Source organism: Botryllus schlosseri, chromosome 6, assembly GCF_051294905.1.
Source record: "Botryllus schlosseri isolate E-star chromosome 6, Bs_hap1, whole genome shotgun sequence".
Taxonomy (NCBI): domain Eukaryota; kingdom Metazoa; phylum Chordata; class Ascidiacea; order Stolidobranchia; family Styelidae; genus Botryllus; species Botryllus schlosseri.
Window position 1 is genome coordinate 27,625,250 of NC_137241.1, and position 22,403 is coordinate 27,647,652.

Below are 22,403 nucleotides of genomic sequence, written 5' to 3' on the forward strand. Positions count from 1 at the left end.
TTTTAGTCAATTGAATTGCCGGCAATGAACTAAACCAGAGCATTCCAAAAGCCACTAGCCATATGAAGAGAACTTACCTTTATGCCAGAAGGTGTATTTCCTGAGGGTTTGTATATTTCTTTAATCGTAGCGTCTACCCCCCAAATTCGGAGGTTGAGGGTGCGGGTGTTACTGCCTGATGGATTCATCACGCTAATCATCAAATTTTCATGACCTCGACTGCCGCGTATAGCTATCGTGACGTGAACTTGTAGATGAAGTGATCGGCCGAGAAAGAATGCTTGCGATGAAACATTCCAATATCGCGAATCCGTTTGACTCAATCGGAAATCAATAGCGTGTGATGTTGGCCAGCGCAACCGCTGAGTGCTGTTTCTTTGTGGTAAGAATGGTAGGTTTCAGACTGAACGGATGAGGTGTGGGAAATTATGCATGGAGCAATGATGTAGGAAATTGAAGATCATAGCGGCATGTTCTTGTTGGTGGTACTGCAGATGGTTATGAATTATGTACAGCGAGATAAACGTCAGTGTCAGTATAGTTTGTAGTCAAGCTAATAGTTACAACAGAAGATGCAGCAACCTACAAGTGTTTCCTAACATTGCATTGGCCTATGACTTCTGTCTTTTACTGGGACAGGTGTGACCTGAGTTGAATTTAACTAAAATATTCTAACGGTTACAGGGTGGAGGTTCGTTCTGTATTCACCACAAATTGGCAGCCATCAGCTTTCCAAATCGTAGTCTTTGAAACCAGTCACCCATACCCGGGCCTAGGTGATGTAAATTGTAATTAAGCGGCGCGCATTTGATTGAAAGAAATAAGGGATAACATAAATCGACTAGTGATGAAAATGAATGACGCATGTGTCGATAACCAATGTTGATATGTCAGATCGAGGTCCGGTAATCTTGAAGGCTGACTGGTATTCATTCAACAGAAATTGCTTGTATTTCGACTCTGTAGAAAGTAGATGTGATATAATTCAGCCAGATGTGAGGCGTATATACAAATTATTGATGATATTATGTGACAGACAGATATGGCGATTTCTATACCACTGCCTCTAGAATGTGGGAATCTTACGTTGAGCTGAATTTGCGAAAGCGTTGTATCCTGAACACTTCGTACAGTTGCGTTTTTATTGTACTGTAGGTTCATTTTAGGCATTGCCATTGTGACATCACTGTTCGAGATAAATAGAGTTACTACAAAAGTAAACTATTCCGGGCGGACTTCTGCAAAAGTATATTGAGCTTCGCGGTTTTTCTGCTATCTGGTGAGTCACTTTCGCATATGATAGTTGTTACCAGACCTTTCACATATTATGCTTGTTATGTAGCATGCTATACAGCAATGTAGTTTTGACTCAGTTCATTTCATTTCAAAACAGAAGATTGCAATACGAAGCATATTGCAATAGGAAGTAGTCGAAACGACTTGGAATCATGCACCTTTGACCTATACGTATATTCTTAATCTAACGTTGAAATACGAGACATGCACGGTTGGCACATTGAATTAAAAGTAGCAGAAGATAACATAAAATGCAATCGATACAAATGAAGTGCGATGTGTCGGTATGCGAAATCGATGTGTCAGATAGTGGTCCAGTTATTTAAGGCGCAGACTAGTGTTCGTTGCCAGGCAAGTACAATCAGTGATGCGATATACTTTGCCGCTAAATGTGTAACTCAGGAAACCATCTCAGACGGAAATACAGCAACATTTGTTCAACATATATATGTACACTGTACATGTACATTGTACAAGTACACCAAACTTGGCTCGTTTCGTACTATACGGTTCTCCTGTAGCATTTTCAGGAAAACCAGAAACTAGATTACTATTAAAATTAGAACATAAAAGCATTTCACAAAGTAGATTAGGATTACTTTACCGGCATTTCGCTGTAATTAACTGGAATTATCTACTTGTCCAAATCTGCACCCGCAGGCTAATCAACAAATCACCATTTTTATAGAAACGGCGATCGTGATTCAATACTCCATGTCGGAGCCAAGACTGACAATGACGCAGGAGCCTTTACAAAACGAAACGAAATTCACCGAAATCCGCAGTGCAGGCACGAGATTGGATTCGGGGATAATCGCACTCTCGTCCATAAACGAAGCCCCGATGTCGAGCGGTCGACAAAACGTACAACCGAACAATGTCATCGATGAATGCGGCAACCCTTTGCTGGAGTCTCGTTCGTTACCGCTACGGAAGAATCTTTGTAAAAAGGTGGATGCATATTTCATAACTGAAGACGAAAACTCGGTAAAATTCGTACTGTCGTGCCGGGCAGAATGAATCGAGTGCTCGAATCTGAATCTAGTATCAATTCAAATGATTCGAGTCGAATAGTGAGAGATTATTTTTTCGCGTACTAAAAATTACACGCACCTTTGCCACTAAGAGTTGATTTTTTAACGACAATTATTATAGTTTCGATGCCATTTTCCACTGTAGAAGGCTGTAAACCTCGATTGTCGTATCATAGCATATACGAAAAATGTAATACAAAGCTACGCACGTTACTTGAAATGACATAAATGTGAAATTCATGATCAAATTGATCATTGATCAGCCTTCTCGCAAAGTGCAATGAAATAGGTATGGTCGGAGAATATACCAAATAATCGTTAGTCTGATGTAGAACGGGTATTATATTATTTGTGGCCGCTTGAAAGGAACATATTTAAACCTTCCATATAAATCTTACTGCTTGTGACGTCACAATTTTCGATACTAATACACTGTTCAGAATCTATAGCCTTTATAAGGCTTAAACAGGCTGTGCTCGCGTATTAGATTCTGCCCGGCCCTGTAATTTCGCTCCAACATACGCGTAATCTTACCTGACCTATCGATCTCGCTTCCCATGACATGCCACCCTATTTCTTGTCGCTTTCTTTTTATATACTATATTCTTTACTTTCATTCAGTGTGCAATGTGCATGCCTCCTCTTTACATCGCCTAGCCCTAGGCCAAGGTGGGTGTCAGATTCCATAGACTACTCCTTGTCGCTTCGACATCTTCCTGTCTTTTCATTGTATCGCATTTTTTGTGGTGTATTGAACTGATAAAATTGCTAATAAACCAATGATGATGATGATCTTTATGTTTCCGATGTAGATCGAAAACGATATCACGGACGCTCGAAAGTTTTGTCACTTGCCGAAACTCAAGTCTGCGGAGATCAAATTTTCGAATCTCAGCTACTCTGTTCGGGAAGGGTCGATATTCCGAAACAAAGGTAAATATATATTATATAAAATTGAATCAATAATAAGCGAGATGTGGAGACCTATTCATGGCAATTTCGTTACCTGCCAATACTGAATCGCACTAAGCGATGGTTGAAATCGCAATTCTGAATAAAATTCAGATATTTCACTTCCACAATGATATTATATTGCCTTCAATTGTCTAAAATGATAAATTATTTACGCTAGCCTATTTTTACTGTGACTGTATGAACATTACGACCTTCCACGTATAGTACTCGCTGCATATTGTATTATACTCCTATATTATGGCATCGTTACTTTATCCTAATTCGCGAACTGAGTTTCAGTGCTGGCCCGATTTAGTACTTGAGGTTTTCTGTATACATGAGTGGATTTAATATCGTCAGACCTTGGACAGAATTGAATACCAAAATTCGTTACGTATCACGTTATCATCAATATATGTATCTACTGGTACTTTAGGTATTAAGGTCGCCATCTGCACAGTTAGTTTTTTCGGTTAAGTACCAGTTTGATGCTCATAGCTGCTTTAGAAAGACTTCCTCGTAAACGTAAAATCTTACCGCAATTTTAGACTAAATTATTCATCACGAGAATGGATATAGATAGCTTGTCGTCGCTGAGCTGTTGCTTGAGGCCCACATAATGCGTATACATGATTATGAATATATATTTAGGCTTGGATTTCGAGTTTATATATCGGCCACACTCGCTACAATGGTTCCGTGTTTATTATATGCAGACATATTGAATCTCCTGTGGAATTTGCGCAATGCACAATGTCAGTGACACGAAATAACCCCACTAGGGCATGTCAGGGTGTACTATCGGGCAGTGAACGGGAGTAGCGTCTGTTGTACAACTTCGAATCGATGAAACCCGTTCTTGATATTGAATGCAATTAACGTTCGATTCATAGATTATTTCGGTGTTGCAATTCTCAGATGAGAGTCTTTTATTGAGCGCTATGATGTGACAGATGCTTGGTTTTTAACTTGCATGACCTTAATCAATCAAGATAACACGCAGTTGATGAGATAACGTATTTTGCTCTCAATACGTGATCAAATCTAGTATCGTATTCGGGTCTCGCTCATTATGACGTCATAGCATTATCAAAGATTCGGAAATTTCGAAAACTACCTTTTATGCTACCACAAAAAATATAATGCCAATTCTGCATCACAGGTTGATCCATCACGACTGTGCGGATATGTTATTGGCGCGAACATGCGCACTGCGTAGCTTTGTACTACATATTTCGTATGCGGCGATGCGGCCAATCGAGGTTTTAACGCTTCTAAAATTGAAAATACTATCGAAACTAAAATTTCCGTTGATAAATTAACTCTTATATGGGCAACGAGCGTATATTTTCAGTTCTCGAAAAAAATCATTGTGCCCTATAGTTCCCTAGATTACGATACATATGATAATTGGTAAACCAGCAGTCCAGCACTTAATTCAATTATAACTGAGATATTTATAACTATTCATATATATTGTTTATCATACATATCTGTTACTAGCAGAATAATTGTATATATACTGCGTATCGAAACTGGGTATTGGCCATCACATCACAGCTTGATTTCGAAGAACTTGGTTACGTAATCGTTACGGAGTCGCTGAACTCGGGATATTTTGCAATTGCGCGACAGTATATTCAATTGAATCAATTCTGTTTTGAGACAACACGACCTGGTATCGCACATTACCGTGTTGTATGATTGAATGCAATGACTTGGCGATTCCATGATTCAGAAATCAAGACTAATATATGAATTGCGTTTCTGTGGTGTTGTTGTTCAGGCGGTGAATTGTCAAACTTTCCAATACAATTTATGGTATTATGTCAAGATGCCTTCGTCTGATTGGAAGCAGTCATTAATGAAAATCGTTTTGTTAAACCAGGACTTTTTCGTTCAACGTGTCGGCAATCAGTGGTTGCAACATGGACATCATTAACTACTATATTTACACCGCGTAGTTCTAGTTGCCTGATTAGATTAGCTTAATGGCGGTAATCTAATTCTAACCTAATTTGTGAAATGTTTCTATGCTGTCATTTTAATTAAAATGCAATTTCTGGTTTTCTTGAAAATGCTACAAACGAGCCAAGCATTTGAAATTCTCGTTGTTATGATATGATATGATATGATATGTTTTGATATGAAGTGAATTTGATTTTTGTTGCGTTCATTTCTAATGCTGAGTAATTTTCAATTGTAAGTTTTGCGAATTCAGCAATTCTTCTTCTATTCTAATTTGAAAAATATGTTTGGTTATATAATTCTAATTCCAATCTAATTTGGAAAAGCCGAAAATTGTCATGTTGTCAACTGTGTTTATGTCATCAGACTTACGATATACAAACTATTAGATTTTCAAAATGCGCAACCAGAACCAGGACTACCGGTACTCACTTTTCAGGATTGAATTCGCAACTGTAGCTAGGGCCAAAACTAATCACTTTTAAAAATCCGCTACTAGGACTATAACCAGCATCAATCAAATATCCAGTACCGGTAGCCAGTGGCGGCTCGTGACAATGTCGGGTGGTGGGGCAAGGGCTGCAAGCGACTTTTTATCAAGATGACGTCACAATGGCGTTTTTCAACGTAAACAAGTAACTTAATGATGGTACGGTAACATGAATTTCCCGACAACAGTGATTATAACGTATGTGCCGCGAGAGGTCTGCCAGTGAGCTAGGACTTGAAGTGTGGTAACTGCGTAAACGGCGTACGGAACAAAGATTCGACACGGTTCTCATGTTCGCACTTGACCTGACTAATTATGTGCAGAAATGGAAATGACTATAACTCGAGAGATTGCGTAAGCCTAACTGGAAAGGTCAACGAGTTCGGACACATACGCAATTGTTATCTCATAGATTGGGCCTGTCATATTGAATCCAAAACATGATTCTGCAGAACTAAGGATAGCAGCCTAGGAAATTCGGTCACGGTACAGCATAGGAGATTCTGGCCTTGAAACTGGAGACTGTAACACGACACATACGGCATTCTGTCTATATGTCTGCTGCGAAATCGCCTTTGGAAAATATATTGCCGAATAAATACGAGTATGAAAGCCGTAAACTTAGTACACTGTTACATGACATCATCGAGAAGTAGCCTCATTGCCCTTTTCGGTATGGTACACTGTCAAAATTAATACGAACAGACCAACACCGAATTTTGCGTAAAATTTACTGACGAATAGGCTGATCAAGTGATCAGCTGTTAGCCACAATCGAAAACGAAATAGCTATCGCGCTTGACAGGGTGTTGTAAGCAAATGGCTTGAAGGCCCTAATTTCACGGTGAAATTGACATTGGAGAATATAAAATAAAAGTAAATATTTGAATGCAAACCGAGAATGTTAGTAAACTGTTTCATGATATCATCATCTCATCACCTATCTCAGTATGGAACACAGTTAACGTTAGCACAGATACACCGGCTTTTGCGTGAAATCAGCAATGCGTTAGGTAGGCTAAAGTGTTAGATCAGCGCACATCTCCACCATACTCGACCTTGATAACGAAATTACTGCCCTAATCACTGAGTGTCAACCTTGAGACTTGGCACAGCGTTCGATACTAAAATCAAGACATACCGTACAAAAGCTCATGACGTTAAAATCAATAGAGACCAATACCGGTTTTGCGTAAAATATGTTAGCGATAAATGACGAGTCAGCTCTCACTCGACTTATGAAACGAAATTACCACTAACGTAGTTCAGTGACAAACTTAAAACTTGGTACAGCGTTCGATACTAACATTAAGACTTACCGTGCCAAATGTCATGACCGATCTCGGTATGGAACATCGTCAAAATCAGGGGATACCAATACCGACTTTTGAGTAAAATCTGTTTGCGATACATGACGGATCAGCACACACTCAACTTCGGAAACGGAATTACTACCCTAATCTTTAAGTTCGTTTGTTCGTTTTATTCACACAACATTGGCGCTTATCGCCTACAAGGTCATTTGCGCCCAGTACATTAATTTCAGTAATGCCAGATGTCTTTAGCGTTTCGCTCTTTGAACTTGGTCATTTGCTGCCATCTTTCTAGAGTTCGGCTCTCTCTTCCTTCCTCTGGGCTTTTCAAGGTGCTGTATGTACAACGGGATCGGCGATGAGGAGCCCAGATAAACCTCCGACACATAAAAACATGGCAGAGCCGAGACTCGAACCAACAACCATTGGTGTCGTGACTGCAGCGTTTAACTATAGATTACTAACCTACGGATAGATACGCAGGTCCCGTCGTTACGCTCCGGCAAGCAGTTACACTGATTGCTGTGCAATCTAAAAGCAGCATAATTGGTGGAGGTATAGCTTGCGACTCGAGGGCTGAAATGTAATGAAACTGGTCCCGATCGAGAGCTACTGCCGCATTGATTCTGATAATAAAAATTAAAATCTTGTCGGGGATATGGAACCACCTCAAAACAGCCCTCAAAATCTGAAAATCGGCATTGTTCCAACAATGGCAACACCGCAACACGATGGACATAACAATGGCAATATCGTCAAGCGATTGTTCAGAACAATGCCGATTTTCAGAATTTGAGGGATGTTTTGACGTGGTTCCATTTCCCTGACAAGATATTAATTTGTATTCTCAGAATCAGTGCGACAGTAGCTCTCGTTTAAGACCAATTTCATTAAATTTCACCACTCGGGTCGCAAGTTATAACACCACCGATTATGCTGCTTTTAGATTGCTCAGCAATAAGTGTAACTGCTTGCCGGAGCATAACGACGTGACCTGTGTATCTATCCGTAGGTTAGTAATCTATAGTTTAACCAACTGCGCCACCCGCTTCCCATCTTTAAGTAGAAACCCTGAAACTTGGGGCAGTGTTAAATACCACCATCACGACATAACCAGAGGTGGTCAAAGTAGTCAAGAAAGCTACTCAAGTAGAAGTAGAAGTAGCGACGGAAAAAATCTACTCAAGTACGAGTAGAAGTACTTCTTCCATAAGCAACCTAAAACTACTTGAAGTAGAAGTAGAATTGACTGACTTTAAATCTACTCAAGTAAGTAAGTAGTTGTGAAAACGATCGTAATTCGTTCGCACTGATTGTCAAAAGCTACAAATTGAGCTATGCGAAAGGTGCAGAGCTTATTACATAATGATGCATACCAGAAGGTATCTAATTTGCGACATCATAAGCGTTCGTCCGCATGATGGGATGAAAATGATAGTATGATATGGCAATGCGATGCTGTTTACTCGAACAGCACGTTGTAGAAAATAGCACCCTCCCCCATATTACAAGGCCCGTAGTTTAGTCGAAGAGCAATACGGAGAAGTTGTATCGGATACGGTGTACACACTTTGCGCGATTAGTAAACGTTAATATATAATATGGTGGATCGTAAAAATGCCATATTGTGTAGCTTTATTTCCGGAAATTCAAGGCATTACTACACTTGCTTTTATACTTGAACATGTATGTTCTCCTGACCAGAGAACTGATATAATTTAGAACTCAAAGTATTATACTGGGAATTGAAAGTGAAATATAAATACTACTTCAAAAAGCGGAAAATGTATTTCATGTCTTTAGTCCAGAAAGTTTCAAAGGTTGTATGCTAAAACAGGTCTAAAGCTAAAAAAAAAGTCAGAGCCCACTTTTCCTCATTAGGACACGCCATGGACTGCTAGACAACGATATGATAAGTAAATGCTAGATTGCGAAACATCATTTTCAAACGTTATTGGGCCATATATACTGTCATGAAATATTTCATATGGGCGACAATGCGGTGTGAACGGAACCATGCAACCCGCTACCTAAATTATATTCACCGTTACTTTCGTGAAATCATATTGGTCATTCCATATCCACTGCGCGCGAAGCGCGACGAAAATTCTGGGCTTCACTAAACTTTTATGAAAATTAATTGCTGATACTCCGTGAAAACAGCCCCGAAATTCCTCAGGCTATCTTCTGATTGGAGGATTAAACTACTTCTATTTGACAAATTGAAAATAGCGAAAAGTGAGTAAGTAGATCACAAAATATGAAGTAGAAGTAGAAGTAGCCAAAATTAGTTTTACTTCAGTAAGTACTAGAAGTAGAGGAAAACTACTTGAGTACTTCAAAAAAGTAGAAGTATTTCGTTACTGACCACCTCTGGACATAACATACCAAGTTTCCAGAATTATTATGGTGTGAAACACCATCAAAATCGACCTATACCAGCAAAGGTCGACTAAACGCATATGACAGTAACCGAGTTCAGATAAAGATACGATTGTTACATCACACCTTAGGGGCGACAGGGCTATCTTGCCCCACTTGCTCGGTAATTTTATGGATAGGAGAGAGTAAATCACCGTTTCTTTATTGTGCGCGTCTTTGAGAGAATAGACAGTGAAGGCTTGTTATGAGCGCTAACGGGGCATGCCCCGGCTAGGCATTCACAAAGCGAAAACACACACGTGAATTCGATTTTCGCATAGACTTTGCTATATATGGGCATTTACAAGCGAAAGGACAAGAAGAATGGGATTTTCGCTGTGGTTTCGGTATATATAGGTTGCTGTGCGTCTATAAATGGTAAAGAATTGTTATTGAACAGAATTTTAGGCGGGGCAATGCCCCAGTTGCCCTATAGGACGAGCCGCCACTGCCGGTAGCTATAGTTAACCGTTAACTAACATAGATTGTTAGTTCGTACAAGCCCACATGTGATCTATATTATCCGTCGTATTTCAGGTAATAAAACGATACTGAAATGCCTACACGGACATTTCAACTCGCGAGAGTTCATCGGGATACTAGGGCCGTCCGGCGCAGGGAAATCTTCGCTCATGCATTTGCTCGCCGGCTACCGGTACGCTTACAATGGAGTAAATCGCACCGAGTCATGATCGCAACTAATTTCGTATTTCGCGCAGTGAAAGAGGGATGAAAGGTCAAGTGTTGGTGAATGGGAAACCGCGAGATTCCGGGACGTTTCGGAAAATGTCGTGCTACATCATGCAGGACGACAAGTTGCTGCCGCATCTCACAGTAATGGAGTCCATGATGGTAAGATTTTACAGGGAAGACATCATTACGTTATTATGGTACGTCACCAACAAGCCTAGTTTCGCTGGCTTGAAGAAACGCATCTGCAATAGGCCCTGCGCACACTGCGCTTGCACACTACACCATCGCGGGCCTGCACAATCGCATCTGCATTGGCTTGGTGAGCACGATATTATCGCTGGCCACACAATCGCATCTGCAATAGGCCTGGTACGGAACATATATCATCGCTGGCCTAACTGTCGCGTCTCCGGCATGACATGCGTTGGCTCCTATCTCTCTATGGCTTGGAGACAATATGCCGTTTTAAGTGTATGCTGATCAGCGATTGTGATTAAAAAGTGACATTGCGAAACTGAATGACATCGGATGTTCGCAAACATCTACATTGCACGTACATGCGTGCATGCGTTATTGACTCCGATGATGCTTAATTCGAAAACAAATTGACCCCTCCTTTCATTTCAAATCCCCTTATTTTTCGGCTGGCTACGCGCCTGATCGCGTGAATCTCACAAGGAGGAATTAGAGCGAACTATCATGTCGGCAGCAATTCCGGTATCAGCTACTCGTCCTTTCAGTACTCTAAACCTAAACAGGAGAATGGTCCAAAATAAATGTCAAGTCTTTGAAGCTTCTGGGAAACGACCTGCCAAGCTCAGACCCTCTACGAAGCGCTGCTTACTATTCAGACCATTTACTGCATGTGGGCTCTTTGTTGCAAAACTCCGGTCCCGTCTACAGAATTCCACAATTGATGCATTGTGCTTCATAAGGATGGCGTTGCATAAGCAGTGAACATTAGGTTTGCGTTATTTTTCTCGTATTCGCTCGTACTGCGCTTGTACGCAGATCTACAATGACACTGTGCAATGATTTTCCAACCCATTTTTCAAGTAAACCTCGTAAAATCGATTGTCGCACTTGGCAGTTATTATCCGGTTACCGGTTAGATAAATTCCAAATATACGGATATATCCGTTATCCGGATAGTAAAAATTATTGATATCCGAACTAACCCGAGTCCAAACGTAACAAAACGCTGTTACATGACTTCGACAGCTAGATAATTCTATTCCTCTAAACTAAAAACTATATACAGCAAAATGCCTCTAAACTAATTATAATCTAATTTGTGAAATTTTTCTATCCTCTAATTATAAAGATAATAAATAGTTTCTGGTTTTCCTGAAAATGCCACAGTAGACCTGCATAGCGCCAAACGAGCCAAGCTTGGTGTACAGGCCATTCTCGTGCTAATTATATGAATAGAACTTCATTTTGCTGTATTTTTTTTAATTCGGAATTTAGTTCAATTTGCAATTTTTAGCCAATTCAGTAATCCTGATTCTAATCTAATTTGGAAAATTCAGTGTCAATCCTCAGCATACATTCCAGTATGACGCAGTTTGTAGACTATATCATCGCTAACAGATCTTACGTTTCACGATACAGGTTTCCGCTCGCTTGAAGCTAGACCGTTCCGTTTGCGATGAAACCAAGAAAAGCCTAGTCGAAGAGATTTTGTCCACGCTGGGACTGATGCTGTGCCGTAAAACCAGAACGTCCGATCTCTCTGGAGGGCAGAGAAAACGACTAGCAATCGCGCTGGAGCTTGTCAATAACCCGCCGGTGATGTTCTTCGACGAACCGACAAGGTGGGGGTCAATGTCGTTTGACAGGCGGTTCGGAGAATCATTCGCGGATTGATGTTGATATTTTATAGTGGGTTGGACAGCGTTTCGAGTTACCAAGTTCTTTCACTACTGAAGTCATTAGCGATGGGTGGAAGGACTGTCCTCTGTACTATACATCAGCCTAGCGCGAAACTGTTTGAGATGTTTGATAAGGTAATACGCGTGTGTTGTAATGACGCGCAAGAAAAGTGATGATATATCTAGTTTGGAAGATGTATCTGTCTGTATATGAACAATTGAAGATAGTGTACGCTACATCTAGCGGTGGTCAAACTGGTCATCGTTGACACTCAAATAGAAGTAGAACTGTCGTCGTAAATATCTACTCATGTACAATTAAAAGTAGCGATTTAGAAGTAAGTATTATAAACCTTAAAATCATAACTAGTATAGTGGACTTGAACAAAACCTGCTTGAGTTCTGGGAGAATACAAGAGTACTCGGTCACTCAAACATGTTTAAAATATGGCACTTGTTTAAAACATGTTTTTTAGCCATGACGTCACGAATCGTTTATTATGACGTCGCAGTGGATTGACATTGACAATTGAAAATATAGGGTAAACATAGCCCCTTCGACGAAATAGCTCCCGACCACTGTCATGAACAGACCAAAAATTCCTTTAATTGGGACTGCGTCGTTAGGCAGCAATTTTACGGTCGGCGGTCGTTATCATCAGAGCACCCATTCCGTATCAGTCATCTATATCTACGTGATAAACTGTTGAGCCGACGACGATTTCGCGGGTTCAGCCACCCGGCATCGTATATACGCCGACTATATCTGGTGCAAATCGTCCGTTGGCTCATGCTACATGTTTTTCGAAAGTATTTACTCGATTATGGCATAATTATACAATTTTTAAATTTGGAACACCGTTTGTTTGAAATGCAACCCTAATCGGAACATAATATAGCTAAACCAGTGGTTCTCAACCTTAAAAACCTGGCGAACGAATAAAATATGATTTTCACGCGAAACAACGTGATTATAATGAATATTTACTGCAGATCAGAGCTACTACTGTCTGAGTCGTGGGGGAGACCCAGTTAAGAAGTACTGCTACTCGCTCCCTTTCAATTGATTGAATTGAACTTAGTGAAATTGCATGCATGTTTGCCATTGAGACGCCGTGAACACGAAGTTGAACACCGGGGATGTAGCTCAGATGGTAGAGCGCGCGCTTAGCATGTGCGAGGTACCGGGATCGATGCCCGGCATCTCCACTTTTACAAGAATCTTTAATTATAAAACTGAATTTTCACGCACGAACTATGAGCGTTGAGCAATACGATATATCAGTGACTTGATGCAACGCTCCAACTCAATTTGTTCCACGCCGGGTTATTTCTCTCGCTTTCTGTTTTTTTTCAACCTCATACTTTTAATTACTATTTGCAGCTCTACATACTCGGAGAAGGACAGTGTATTTACCAAGGCTCCGTGGCCGGTCTGCTTCCGTTTTTGAGAGACCACGGACTCAACTGTCCGAAGTATCATAACCCAGCAGATTACGGTAATGACACGTTTATTACATAGCAAATGACACTCATAGGTTTCTTACAGCAGTGGGCGCTGTTACTAGGGCTAAGCAGAATCGAAGACCTGGGCGCAGATTTTAGGGGTCGAGATTCTTGCACGCATGCATAGTATGCTACAGGCATGTGACTTGAAACAGCTAGTTATATGTCTAATTGGAATAATTACTGCTAAGTGCCGGTAATTTATAATTCAAATCTAATTCGTGAAATGAGAAAGAACTGAACATGATTCAATGTCCTAGTTTTAGTATAATTTGAAACGAACTAGCTATAATTCAAATTGTAGTCTATAATTTGGAATAACCGGTATAACTATAATTCTAATTATAATCTAATTATCATAATCTGAAAATTTTGTAGTTGTGCATGTGCTGTGCAACTCCGGCCCTGATACTAATCCTGACGCGCAATATATGAAAAAGTGTAATGTTCACAGTGATCGAGGTAGCTGCCGGGGAATACGGCGAAGTCAATCCAATTCTAGTCAAATCCGTCAACGCCAACAAATGCGAGTTCTACTCGCAGCAGGCCGACGAGGTTAGTTAGCAGTCTGATACGCACATGATAGTGCGTTCCTTATTCCTACTCGCTACAGAAAGACAACGGCCATAACGCAAAAGAATTGGCGTCCATATCCAGCAAGAGCGATCTCGCACTCGTAAACGAGACCGAGATTTCTCCGACAGTTGAAAGCAGTCAAGAATCGCCGCAGTTTCTCCTAAACGCGGCTAGGCAAATGAATAATACAATGGTGAGCATGTTCGTATTATTTATACTATACCATACGTGTCACTAACAGAGATCTTCAAACAGAAATCAAGGATATGTTGGTCAATAACCTGTCAATTCATATCGCTCTAAATTGATTGGTTCGAATTCAACGTATGCTCGAGTGGGGACGTAGCTCAGTGGTAGAGCGCACGCTTTGCATGTGTGAGGCCCCGGGTTCAATCCCCGGCGTCTCCATCTTTTCAATAATTTCGTCAGCTAGAGCGTCCAAATGTTATCTTTGTCGCTATTCTTCCCCTTTTTATGGCTTTGAGAGGTAGGCGTTGTTCAATAATAACTGTTTTTTCCGGATTCCAGCCATTCACTAATTGAATTGTCAGGTTACCCAAAAAAAACGCTTCACGCTTCAATTCTAACAAGTATAAGCCGCCGCAGAGTCAATTAAAATTTTATTTTATTAGGCAAAATTGAAAAAATGTATTTCACATTTTTCTGTTAACCTCATGAAATTGTTGAGTTGTCTTCAAAAACGATACAAAACAAATTTGACTCAATTCCAAATAGTAGAAGCGGAGTTATTTGAGTTTGTCGTTGATAGTTCTCGGATTATCCACTAACCACGGATAATCCGAGAATTATCAACGGAAAACTCGAATAACTCCGCTGGCTAAAAATTGAACACATGTTTTAAAAACGGGCCATATTTTAAACATGTCAGTTTTAAATAGATTTTTGTTGTGAATGCAACCCTGACTCTAGTCGCATAGTGCGAGCCTACAATTGAACAACCATTCTCTGCCGAGAATGCAGTATCGATAGATCTGCGAGTAGCGTATCATATCGGGGATTTTGAAAATGGCGTGGTCATTTCTGCGGTATACATCATAGCAGGAAATGTTATGCGCGTATATCGACCTCATTTTCAACCAACACGAATTAGTGACATGGCGAGGAGTAGCTGTAATGGACCGACACCTTCGAAATCGATTCATGCGTTCTTGATTTATATATGCAAATCTATAACATTTTAGATATGGGTTTATTGATGGATCATGGAACGGCAGTGAATCAACACAGACAGTCATCTGCAGCACTAAGTAGGAACACTCGTACTTGAGTCGTAGTGGGCTTGTTGCTACAGGCAATGTTCCCTCTAATTTTTAACGAGTCTGCGCGCACTCACCAACTCACTGCGCGGTCTCTTGGACAGCAGTGCGTAACGACTAAAAATAAAAAAGTCATCACTTCCGATTTTTCTTGCACAGCTTAGATTTTCTGTGCGCAGAAACCGTTTCAGCACGGGGCAATTGCGCACGTGCGCAGCTTAGAGGGAACATTGGCTACAGCGCTACTGAACATCAATCGAATGGTATTGTATAGCACCGAGTCGAAACATTCATAATGTCAACGCGCTAAAACTCCTTCAAAATCGTCAAGGAATGTGAAAATCTGCGTTGTTACGTATGATGATAGCGCACTGAGCGCGCGCAGTGAAACAATTTAAGTCGAGCCACACCGACTGTTGGCTTAACAATTCGACCATCTCAGTTCACTCAAACAATGCGCGACTTCGCGCGCCGACTGTGTATTGCTTAGGAATGGTGTGAACGTGAGGTTCACGTTCGCGTTCTGTGTGTGAACCTTAAAAATTTCGAGGTTCACGTTCACAAACGAACCTTGGAAGGTTCTGCACTGTGAACATTTTTTCATATATTACTATTTTAACTTCATTATAACATTTTTGATTGAAATTTATTGTATTTCAACTGCGGGCCGCTCTATATGAATGACGCTGGCAGCATTAAAAAATCAACACTGAACGAGCATGCACCTTGACAATCTCAACATTTATACTTGCTCTGTTATAAAAATTTGCTCGAAATACCCAGCTTTCCGTCTGTGAGAATTTAGTGACTCTCTGCTGTGAGCTTGGCCCGTAATGACACATCATCAAGAGCGAAATACACAACATGTAGTCAGCAAATGATGCTTATTCAACCAATCAATGGAATTGATACAATTGTCTGATGTAAAAAAATCCAGCAGGTGTATGGGGTCAATCTTGACTTCGTATGTTTATTGTATCATAAAAACAAAATCCGTGCGATTGTGGTGTTTGCTACTGCTGTATAACTTGTTAGTGGGGCAATATCGGTAGCAGGTATAGAAACCCGTTTTACACTCTGCTCAATATCAACATAGCAATACTCAGATGCAGAATGCATTGTCCGGTCGGGCCTAGTCCGTTAAGGTGTAAGCTTATCTTCCCTCGCAAGTCCGCAAAGCGACGGAAGATATTGAATTTATGGGATTTGATACAGCATTTGATTGACCCGGTTAATACATTTGGCGGCGTTCAAAACGTCAACATGTCCTTCAGCATAGTGGCATTATGTAGCCCGAGTCGTCGCTAGGTATTGTGTACTGTACGTACATTAATATATTACAGGCTATCTCTTCACTGAAATGTAGGGTTGGAATTAGCAATATGACGTCATGTGACGTCATGAGGTTCACGTTCGCGTTCACACAGAACCTTTCAAAAAGGTTCGCGTTCACACGAACCTGAACCTTTTAGAGGTTCACACCATCCCTAGATTGCTGGTATGAATTGTGCAGTTACGACCGCCAACATGAAGCGCACAGATGTACTTCATCTTACTGATATAGCTGTTATGTACTTCCCTTACCAACATTCAATTGTGGATACGTAGTACCGGGGCCTATTAAGAGTGCGAACGTGACAAACAAGTCGCCTGAATCCGCTAACCTTCTGGGTTTCATATCTGCATTTGTGTTGGAAAATAAGTTAGTGGTAATGTTATGAAATTGCTCAATTGTGATGATAAAGTCGGAAAAGATAAGATTTTCGAAAAGTGGAGATGCCGGGCATCGATCCCGGTACCTCGCACATGCTAAGCGCGCGCTCTACCATCTGAGCTACATCCCCGGTGAAGGGTGGATGGTTCATCACCATTGACCATACATATTCCATACCCGTCACGTCTATGTTAAATTAAACCAGCCAAAGGGACTTCGTATACGGATAAATATGGATGGAGAGGATTATATATGCCTGATGTTCGGTTCGGTTCGGTTCGGTTCGGTTCGTTCGCCACCAACCACCCGTGTCTTTCGCTCTGACGTAGCATACATGCAGGGTTGAAAGAATAGACATTTTCTTCTTAGATTAGAATTAGAATTATAGTTACACTGATGTTTTCCAAATCAGATTAGTATTCGAATTACTGAATTCGTGGCAACTTAGAAATTTAATCAAGGTCAGGTTATGCAAATCAGAATTCATTCACAATTCACATAAGCATATGAAAACGGCAAATGTCTCTGCAGCATATGCTTGGCTCGTTTCGCACTCTACAGTTCTCCTGTAACCAGAATTAGAGCATAAAAACATTTCACTCTAATTCGTCCAGAAATCCAAGTCTAGCTGCGTGTGAAGACTGCTAACGTGATAAGAAACTCGTCGTCAACTGAATCCTCTCACCCAGGGGTGGGCAAACTTTTGAGCTCGCGGGCCGCATTCAACATCTGAATCCATTCGCGGGCCGCACTAAATAAAATGGGGATAATTAACCAAAACGCAATATTGGTATTTGATTACATAGTGAGGACATGGAGATAATAAATATGCTTATATTATTACAGATGAAAGTCGGTTGTCCCGATTCTGAGAATAGGGTAATCTGTTCATAGATTTACTAATTCCACTTTTGGTTCAGTTCCAGGACACACAATGCCGACAGCATCATAACCATGTTAGCTTCAAACACACTTCTGCTATGTGTAGATAAAATATAACTACCATAATTCTACGCATACAGAGAACGAATCTACCAAAGACACGCACTGAACTAATTAAAACTGGAGTGGCCAATCTGAAATCACACTCGTGATCCGAATTATGTCAATCTCGTTTAGGATTTCTGTGATGTTTATCAGTTGAACTCTGTGATGTAAATCGCGCGGAGCGCGAAAAAAAAAATTCAGTTGAGGTCAGCTTCGCGAACCCTTTAGATGCTTTCACGCCCCCAAGGGGGGTGCACCCCCCAGTTTGAGAGCCACTGCCTTAGAATTATCATGGCGAAATATACTAAGAAAAAGCTTAATCAAGCCCCTGCTTTAAATTAATAATTAATTTAAAGTTTCTTTAGACTCTCGTGGGCCGCACAGAACGGTGTGGCGGGCTGCATGCAGCCCGCGGGCCGTAGTTTGCCCACCCCTGCTCTAACCTGATCCTGATAGGGAATCTGCCTCCTCAGTCATGAACCGCGTCGTACGTCCCTGCAATTTGATGTAGGCACATGCTATACGCATTTCCCAATTGTATAATTATTTTGTCAACTTCAGAGATTGAAATATGAACAGTTAAACCTTCAATTGATAATATCGCCCTGTTGTTCTATCGAAGGTCACCCGGCTGCTGGTTCTTCATTACACAGGAGCCTTGGATAAGTTATTATAGACGGATTTGGGGATTATAAGATTATTCCTGCATCGAAAATTCGCCCCTTGCTGAAGACAATATTTCCTAGCAGTAGAACTCTAGCAGAGTAAAAATACTATGTTGCTTTTATAGTATTCTGCATTCGTTATAGGACTGCGACACGGAGATGAACTCTTGCAAGACATTCGATACGACCTGTTGGACGCAGTTTTCGGTGTTATTTGAGCGTACTTTTTTATCCATAATACGAGACCAGGTATGCCCCGCGACACCAATAAGCAATATAATCGTCCACACGCCATGTTATATTATCCAGGTTTTGACTCATCTGCGTCTGATGAGTCACATTGTGATCGGAATCTTGATCGGGCTACTGTACTTGAACGTGGGGAAAGACGCAGATATGAACAATCCGGGATGCTTGTTTTTTTCGATACTCTTCGTCATGTTCGCGTCGCTAATGCCAACCGTGTTAACGTGTGAGTACACCTACACAATCAGTGGTTGAATAATATATTCATATTGAAATAAAGCTGAATAATTTCGTCTGACACCCGTAAGGATTGATCGTAAGCAACTCGTTGAGAATTGAGAAGAGCGTTCTCAGCAGGATAAGCTCAATATGGCATTTCTAGATTATACACCAACTCCTTCTGGTAACACAAACTAGGTTTTCAGATTTTGGTAATAGTTGTCTCCAGGAATCACAAATTAAGGAATGCGTCTGCCGTCTAGATAATTTTTCGCAGAAGTAGAATTATCCTTATATTCTCTGCATTACTTTTCATTCAGTGTGTATGCCTCTTCTTTACTTCGCCTCGGCTAAGATGGGTGTCTGATCTTGAAGGCTACTCCAAGTTGTTTCGACACCGTCCTATCTTTTCATTGTATCGCAGTCTTGTGATATTTTGAAATGATGAAAATATTAATAAAACTGATTGATTGATTGATCCATTGCCATGTTTGATTGTTCTAATTCAAGCTTAAGCCATCTGTTCGCCTGGATTATTCGAGTTTGCATTACGATACGATTGTTGATATACAATATTCTTTCCAAATCTCTACTAGTTGCTGACGACTGCCAGCAGAACATATTCAGGTTTATTGCAATATCAATAAATCATTCCCTGGTATATCGATAGTCTGTACCTCCATAGTGCGATAAACGACTATGGTACCCTCGAGAGTCCCGACAATCAGGGGTATTAGTGACGCAATAGCATATATTTGATGTGATTGTGACGCAGTCTAGTCGGCAACAAAAGAAGGAGAACCTCGTAAAAACACTGAACACCGACGAGGATGGGATTCGAACCCACGCGTGCAGAGCACAATGGATTAGCAGTCCATCGCCTTAACCACTCGGCCACCTCGTCGACTCGTGTGAACATCCAGATCCTCGAATCGATACGGCCGCATTAGAAATCGAACTTATTTATTAGATTGGATTCGAGTGTTGTGTATTAATAATGAAGCGACGTAGGGTTATCTTACATTAATGTTTCACCAAAATGGTATGAGAATGTAACATAAACCGCTCCACTACACTACACAGTAGCAATTGATTAATATGCTCTCGATATCGCCGTGGTTTATTTCCTGCCCTTTCATCAACACTTCATTAAAGTTTTTATCAAACGAATTCCCCACAAGATTGCGTTTATTTCTAGAATACACTGGATGCGAATAGTTCAAGTGCGATAATGAATTCGGGGAAAATTAAATAATTTCGTAAAATGGAGATGCCGGGCATCGATCCCGGTACCTCGCACATGCTAAGCGCGCGCTCTACCATCTGAGCTACATCCCCGATGTACCGTGGCCGTGCCGTGTCAATACCGAACTAGTCACCTTCCATGTTTAAATAAACTATGGGCGAGGTATGCATTTATAATTTATATAGATAAGGATACGCTAATAGCTCGTTCACGGAAAATCGTCTGCGTCAAATTTACTTGCTGTATTCTCTATGCACGAATACCATTTGCATTTGTATATGATCGGGATGTTATCTTGTAATATCTATCAGTATGAAATCCCACATACATATGATTATATATACCAAAATGCATTCTTCAAAGCATGTCGCGTTTTTTCTCTTTACTTCGCGGATCATTTATTTTCGGTATTTCGCAGTTCCGCTGGAGATGTCAGTCTTTATTCGGGAACACATGAATTATTGGTATACTCTCAAGTCGTATTATATCGCCAAGACGCTTGCCGATGTCCCCTTTCAAGTAAGCCATCCTACTTCACGGCCCCGTTCGACAACCCATTATTATATCCATCGAATCTCGCAGGTTCTGTTTCCAATCTGCTACTGCACCATCGTGTACTGGATGACCGGCCAACCATGGGACCCGGAGAGATTTTCCCTTTTCGTCGCGTTTTTTGTGATGACTTCGGTCGTCGCGCAGTCTTGCGGTCTCCTGATCGGAGCTGCCGCAACTTCTCTGCAGGTATACACATGGACGCAGGCCGCTTTTAATCCTTGCTTCATTCGCGGACTCTGATGCACAGGTTGCAACTTTCGTCGGCCCGATAACTACCATCCCGGTGTTGCTTTTCTCTGGCTTCTTCGTGCGATTCGAGACCATACCGTGGTATCTGAAATGGATTTCGTACAGCTCGTACGTTCGATACAGCTTCAGCGGGACTTTGATCGCGATTTACGGGCTCAACAGAACGGAACTGCAGTGTAATGAAGATAAAGGTTGGTTGGGAGACAGTAATTAATCGGTATCGTATTTTTAGAAACAAATCCGTATGTTTAACACTTTCCTGTTTGTCCGTGTATCACGTATTAATAGACTACTTTGTGCCTTACAAAATCCAGTATGTAAAAACTAACTATTTTTTACAGAAAAGGTTTTGAGTAGAAGTAGAAGTTGTCTGACGAAATGTGGTGTTATCAATATTATTATTTGGATATGGCGCTTATGACCGATTAGGTCTTTTGCACCACGTGTGTGATGATTAGCGTACACAGTATTTTACAGGTATTTCGGACACGACTAACACAACATAGGTGCAGTAAGTAGTCCGAAAATGTACAAGCATTTCGTTATACTGACTACCTTCGCGTGTATAGCATATGCACAAGAAAATATTTTTTACTAAATAATTTCGGATTTCCAATCGTCTTTTTCGTATTTTAGGGGTCGGTTGCCCATTCACGGACCCGGCGCGAATTCTAAAGGAAATGGACGTCGACGAAGACGACTTGTGGCTCGATTTTGGGATTCTTGCGATATTTTTTGTTGGATTGCGGTTGATTGCGTATTTCATACTGCGGTTACGCGTGCGGCTAGAGAAATAGCAGAGTATGCGCCCTGTTCGGGTGATGATAACCACACAAAGGTGTTTCATTGAACTTGGTCGTAATCGTGTTAGACTGCAGTATAGCGTATTTACGTAGCGCTCTAAGTATGGTTACATGCAAAATAAGAGGTGTTCTAAGACACTTAAATCTTCACACTCCCAGTTCCACTTGAACTGTACTTATAAAAAAAATACTCTCTTTTGGACCTTCAATTGTGCGCAGTAGTTTTGGGCTAAGTTTGCTCAATGTTATGAGTAAAATCATCATAAGAACTGCATAAAATAGCCATCACAGTAACTGCTGTGCCCACTAACTTCCCA

General features: G+C 40.9%; 1 protein-coding gene and 5 non-coding genes across 8 annotated transcripts; 3 read left to right on the top strand and 3 right to left on the bottom strand.

Moving 5' to 3' along the window:
* Positions 1-1,120: 1,120 nt before the first annotated feature.
* Positions 1,121-22,120, top strand: LOC145441954 (ATP-binding cassette subfamily G member 4-like). 3 transcript variants are annotated; one of them, XM_080319906.1, is made up of 16 exons: positions 1,121-1,279; positions 1,985-2,247; positions 3,143-3,263; positions 10,014-10,131; positions 10,196-10,328; positions 11,784-11,986; positions 12,055-12,178; positions 13,428-13,542; positions 14,004-14,104; positions 14,163-14,318; positions 18,913-19,017; positions 19,078-19,240; positions 20,898-20,998; positions 21,062-21,220; positions 21,282-21,474; positions 21,920-22,120. In XM_080319906.1, exons 2-16 carry the CDS (start codon positions 2,011-2,013, stop codon positions 22,078-22,080), a joined length of 2,190 nt encoding a protein of 729 aa, XP_080176032.1. In that variant the 5' UTR covers positions 1,121-1,279; positions 1,985-2,010; the 3' UTR covers positions 22,081-22,120. The 3 variants fall into 3 exon arrangements, with proteins under 3 accessions (XP_080176032.1, XP_080176034.1, XP_080176033.1); XM_080319908.1 differs by having other exon boundaries at positions 12,067-12,178; XM_080319907.1 differs by lacking the exon at positions 1,121-1,279 and adding an exon at positions 1,433-1,647.
* On the top strand, positions 13,180-13,252 carry Trnaa-agc (transfer RNA alanine (anticodon AGC)). The gene has a single exon. It is a non-coding gene; the product is annotated as a tRNA-Ala (tRNA).
* Positions 14,462-14,533, top strand: Trnaa-ugc (transfer RNA alanine (anticodon UGC)). Its single transcript has one exon. It is a non-coding gene; the product is annotated as a tRNA-Ala (tRNA).
* On the bottom strand, positions 17,174-17,246 carry Trnaa-agc (transfer RNA alanine (anticodon AGC)). The gene has a single exon. It is a non-coding gene; the product is annotated as a tRNA-Ala (tRNA).
* Trnas-gcu (transfer RNA serine (anticodon GCU)) lies at positions 20,056-20,137 on the bottom strand. Its single transcript has one exon. It is a non-coding gene; the product is annotated as a tRNA-Ser (tRNA).
* On the bottom strand, positions 20,499-20,571 carry Trnaa-agc (transfer RNA alanine (anticodon AGC)). The gene has a single exon. It is a non-coding gene; the product is annotated as a tRNA-Ala (tRNA).
* Positions 22,121-22,403: the final 283 nt, after the last annotated feature.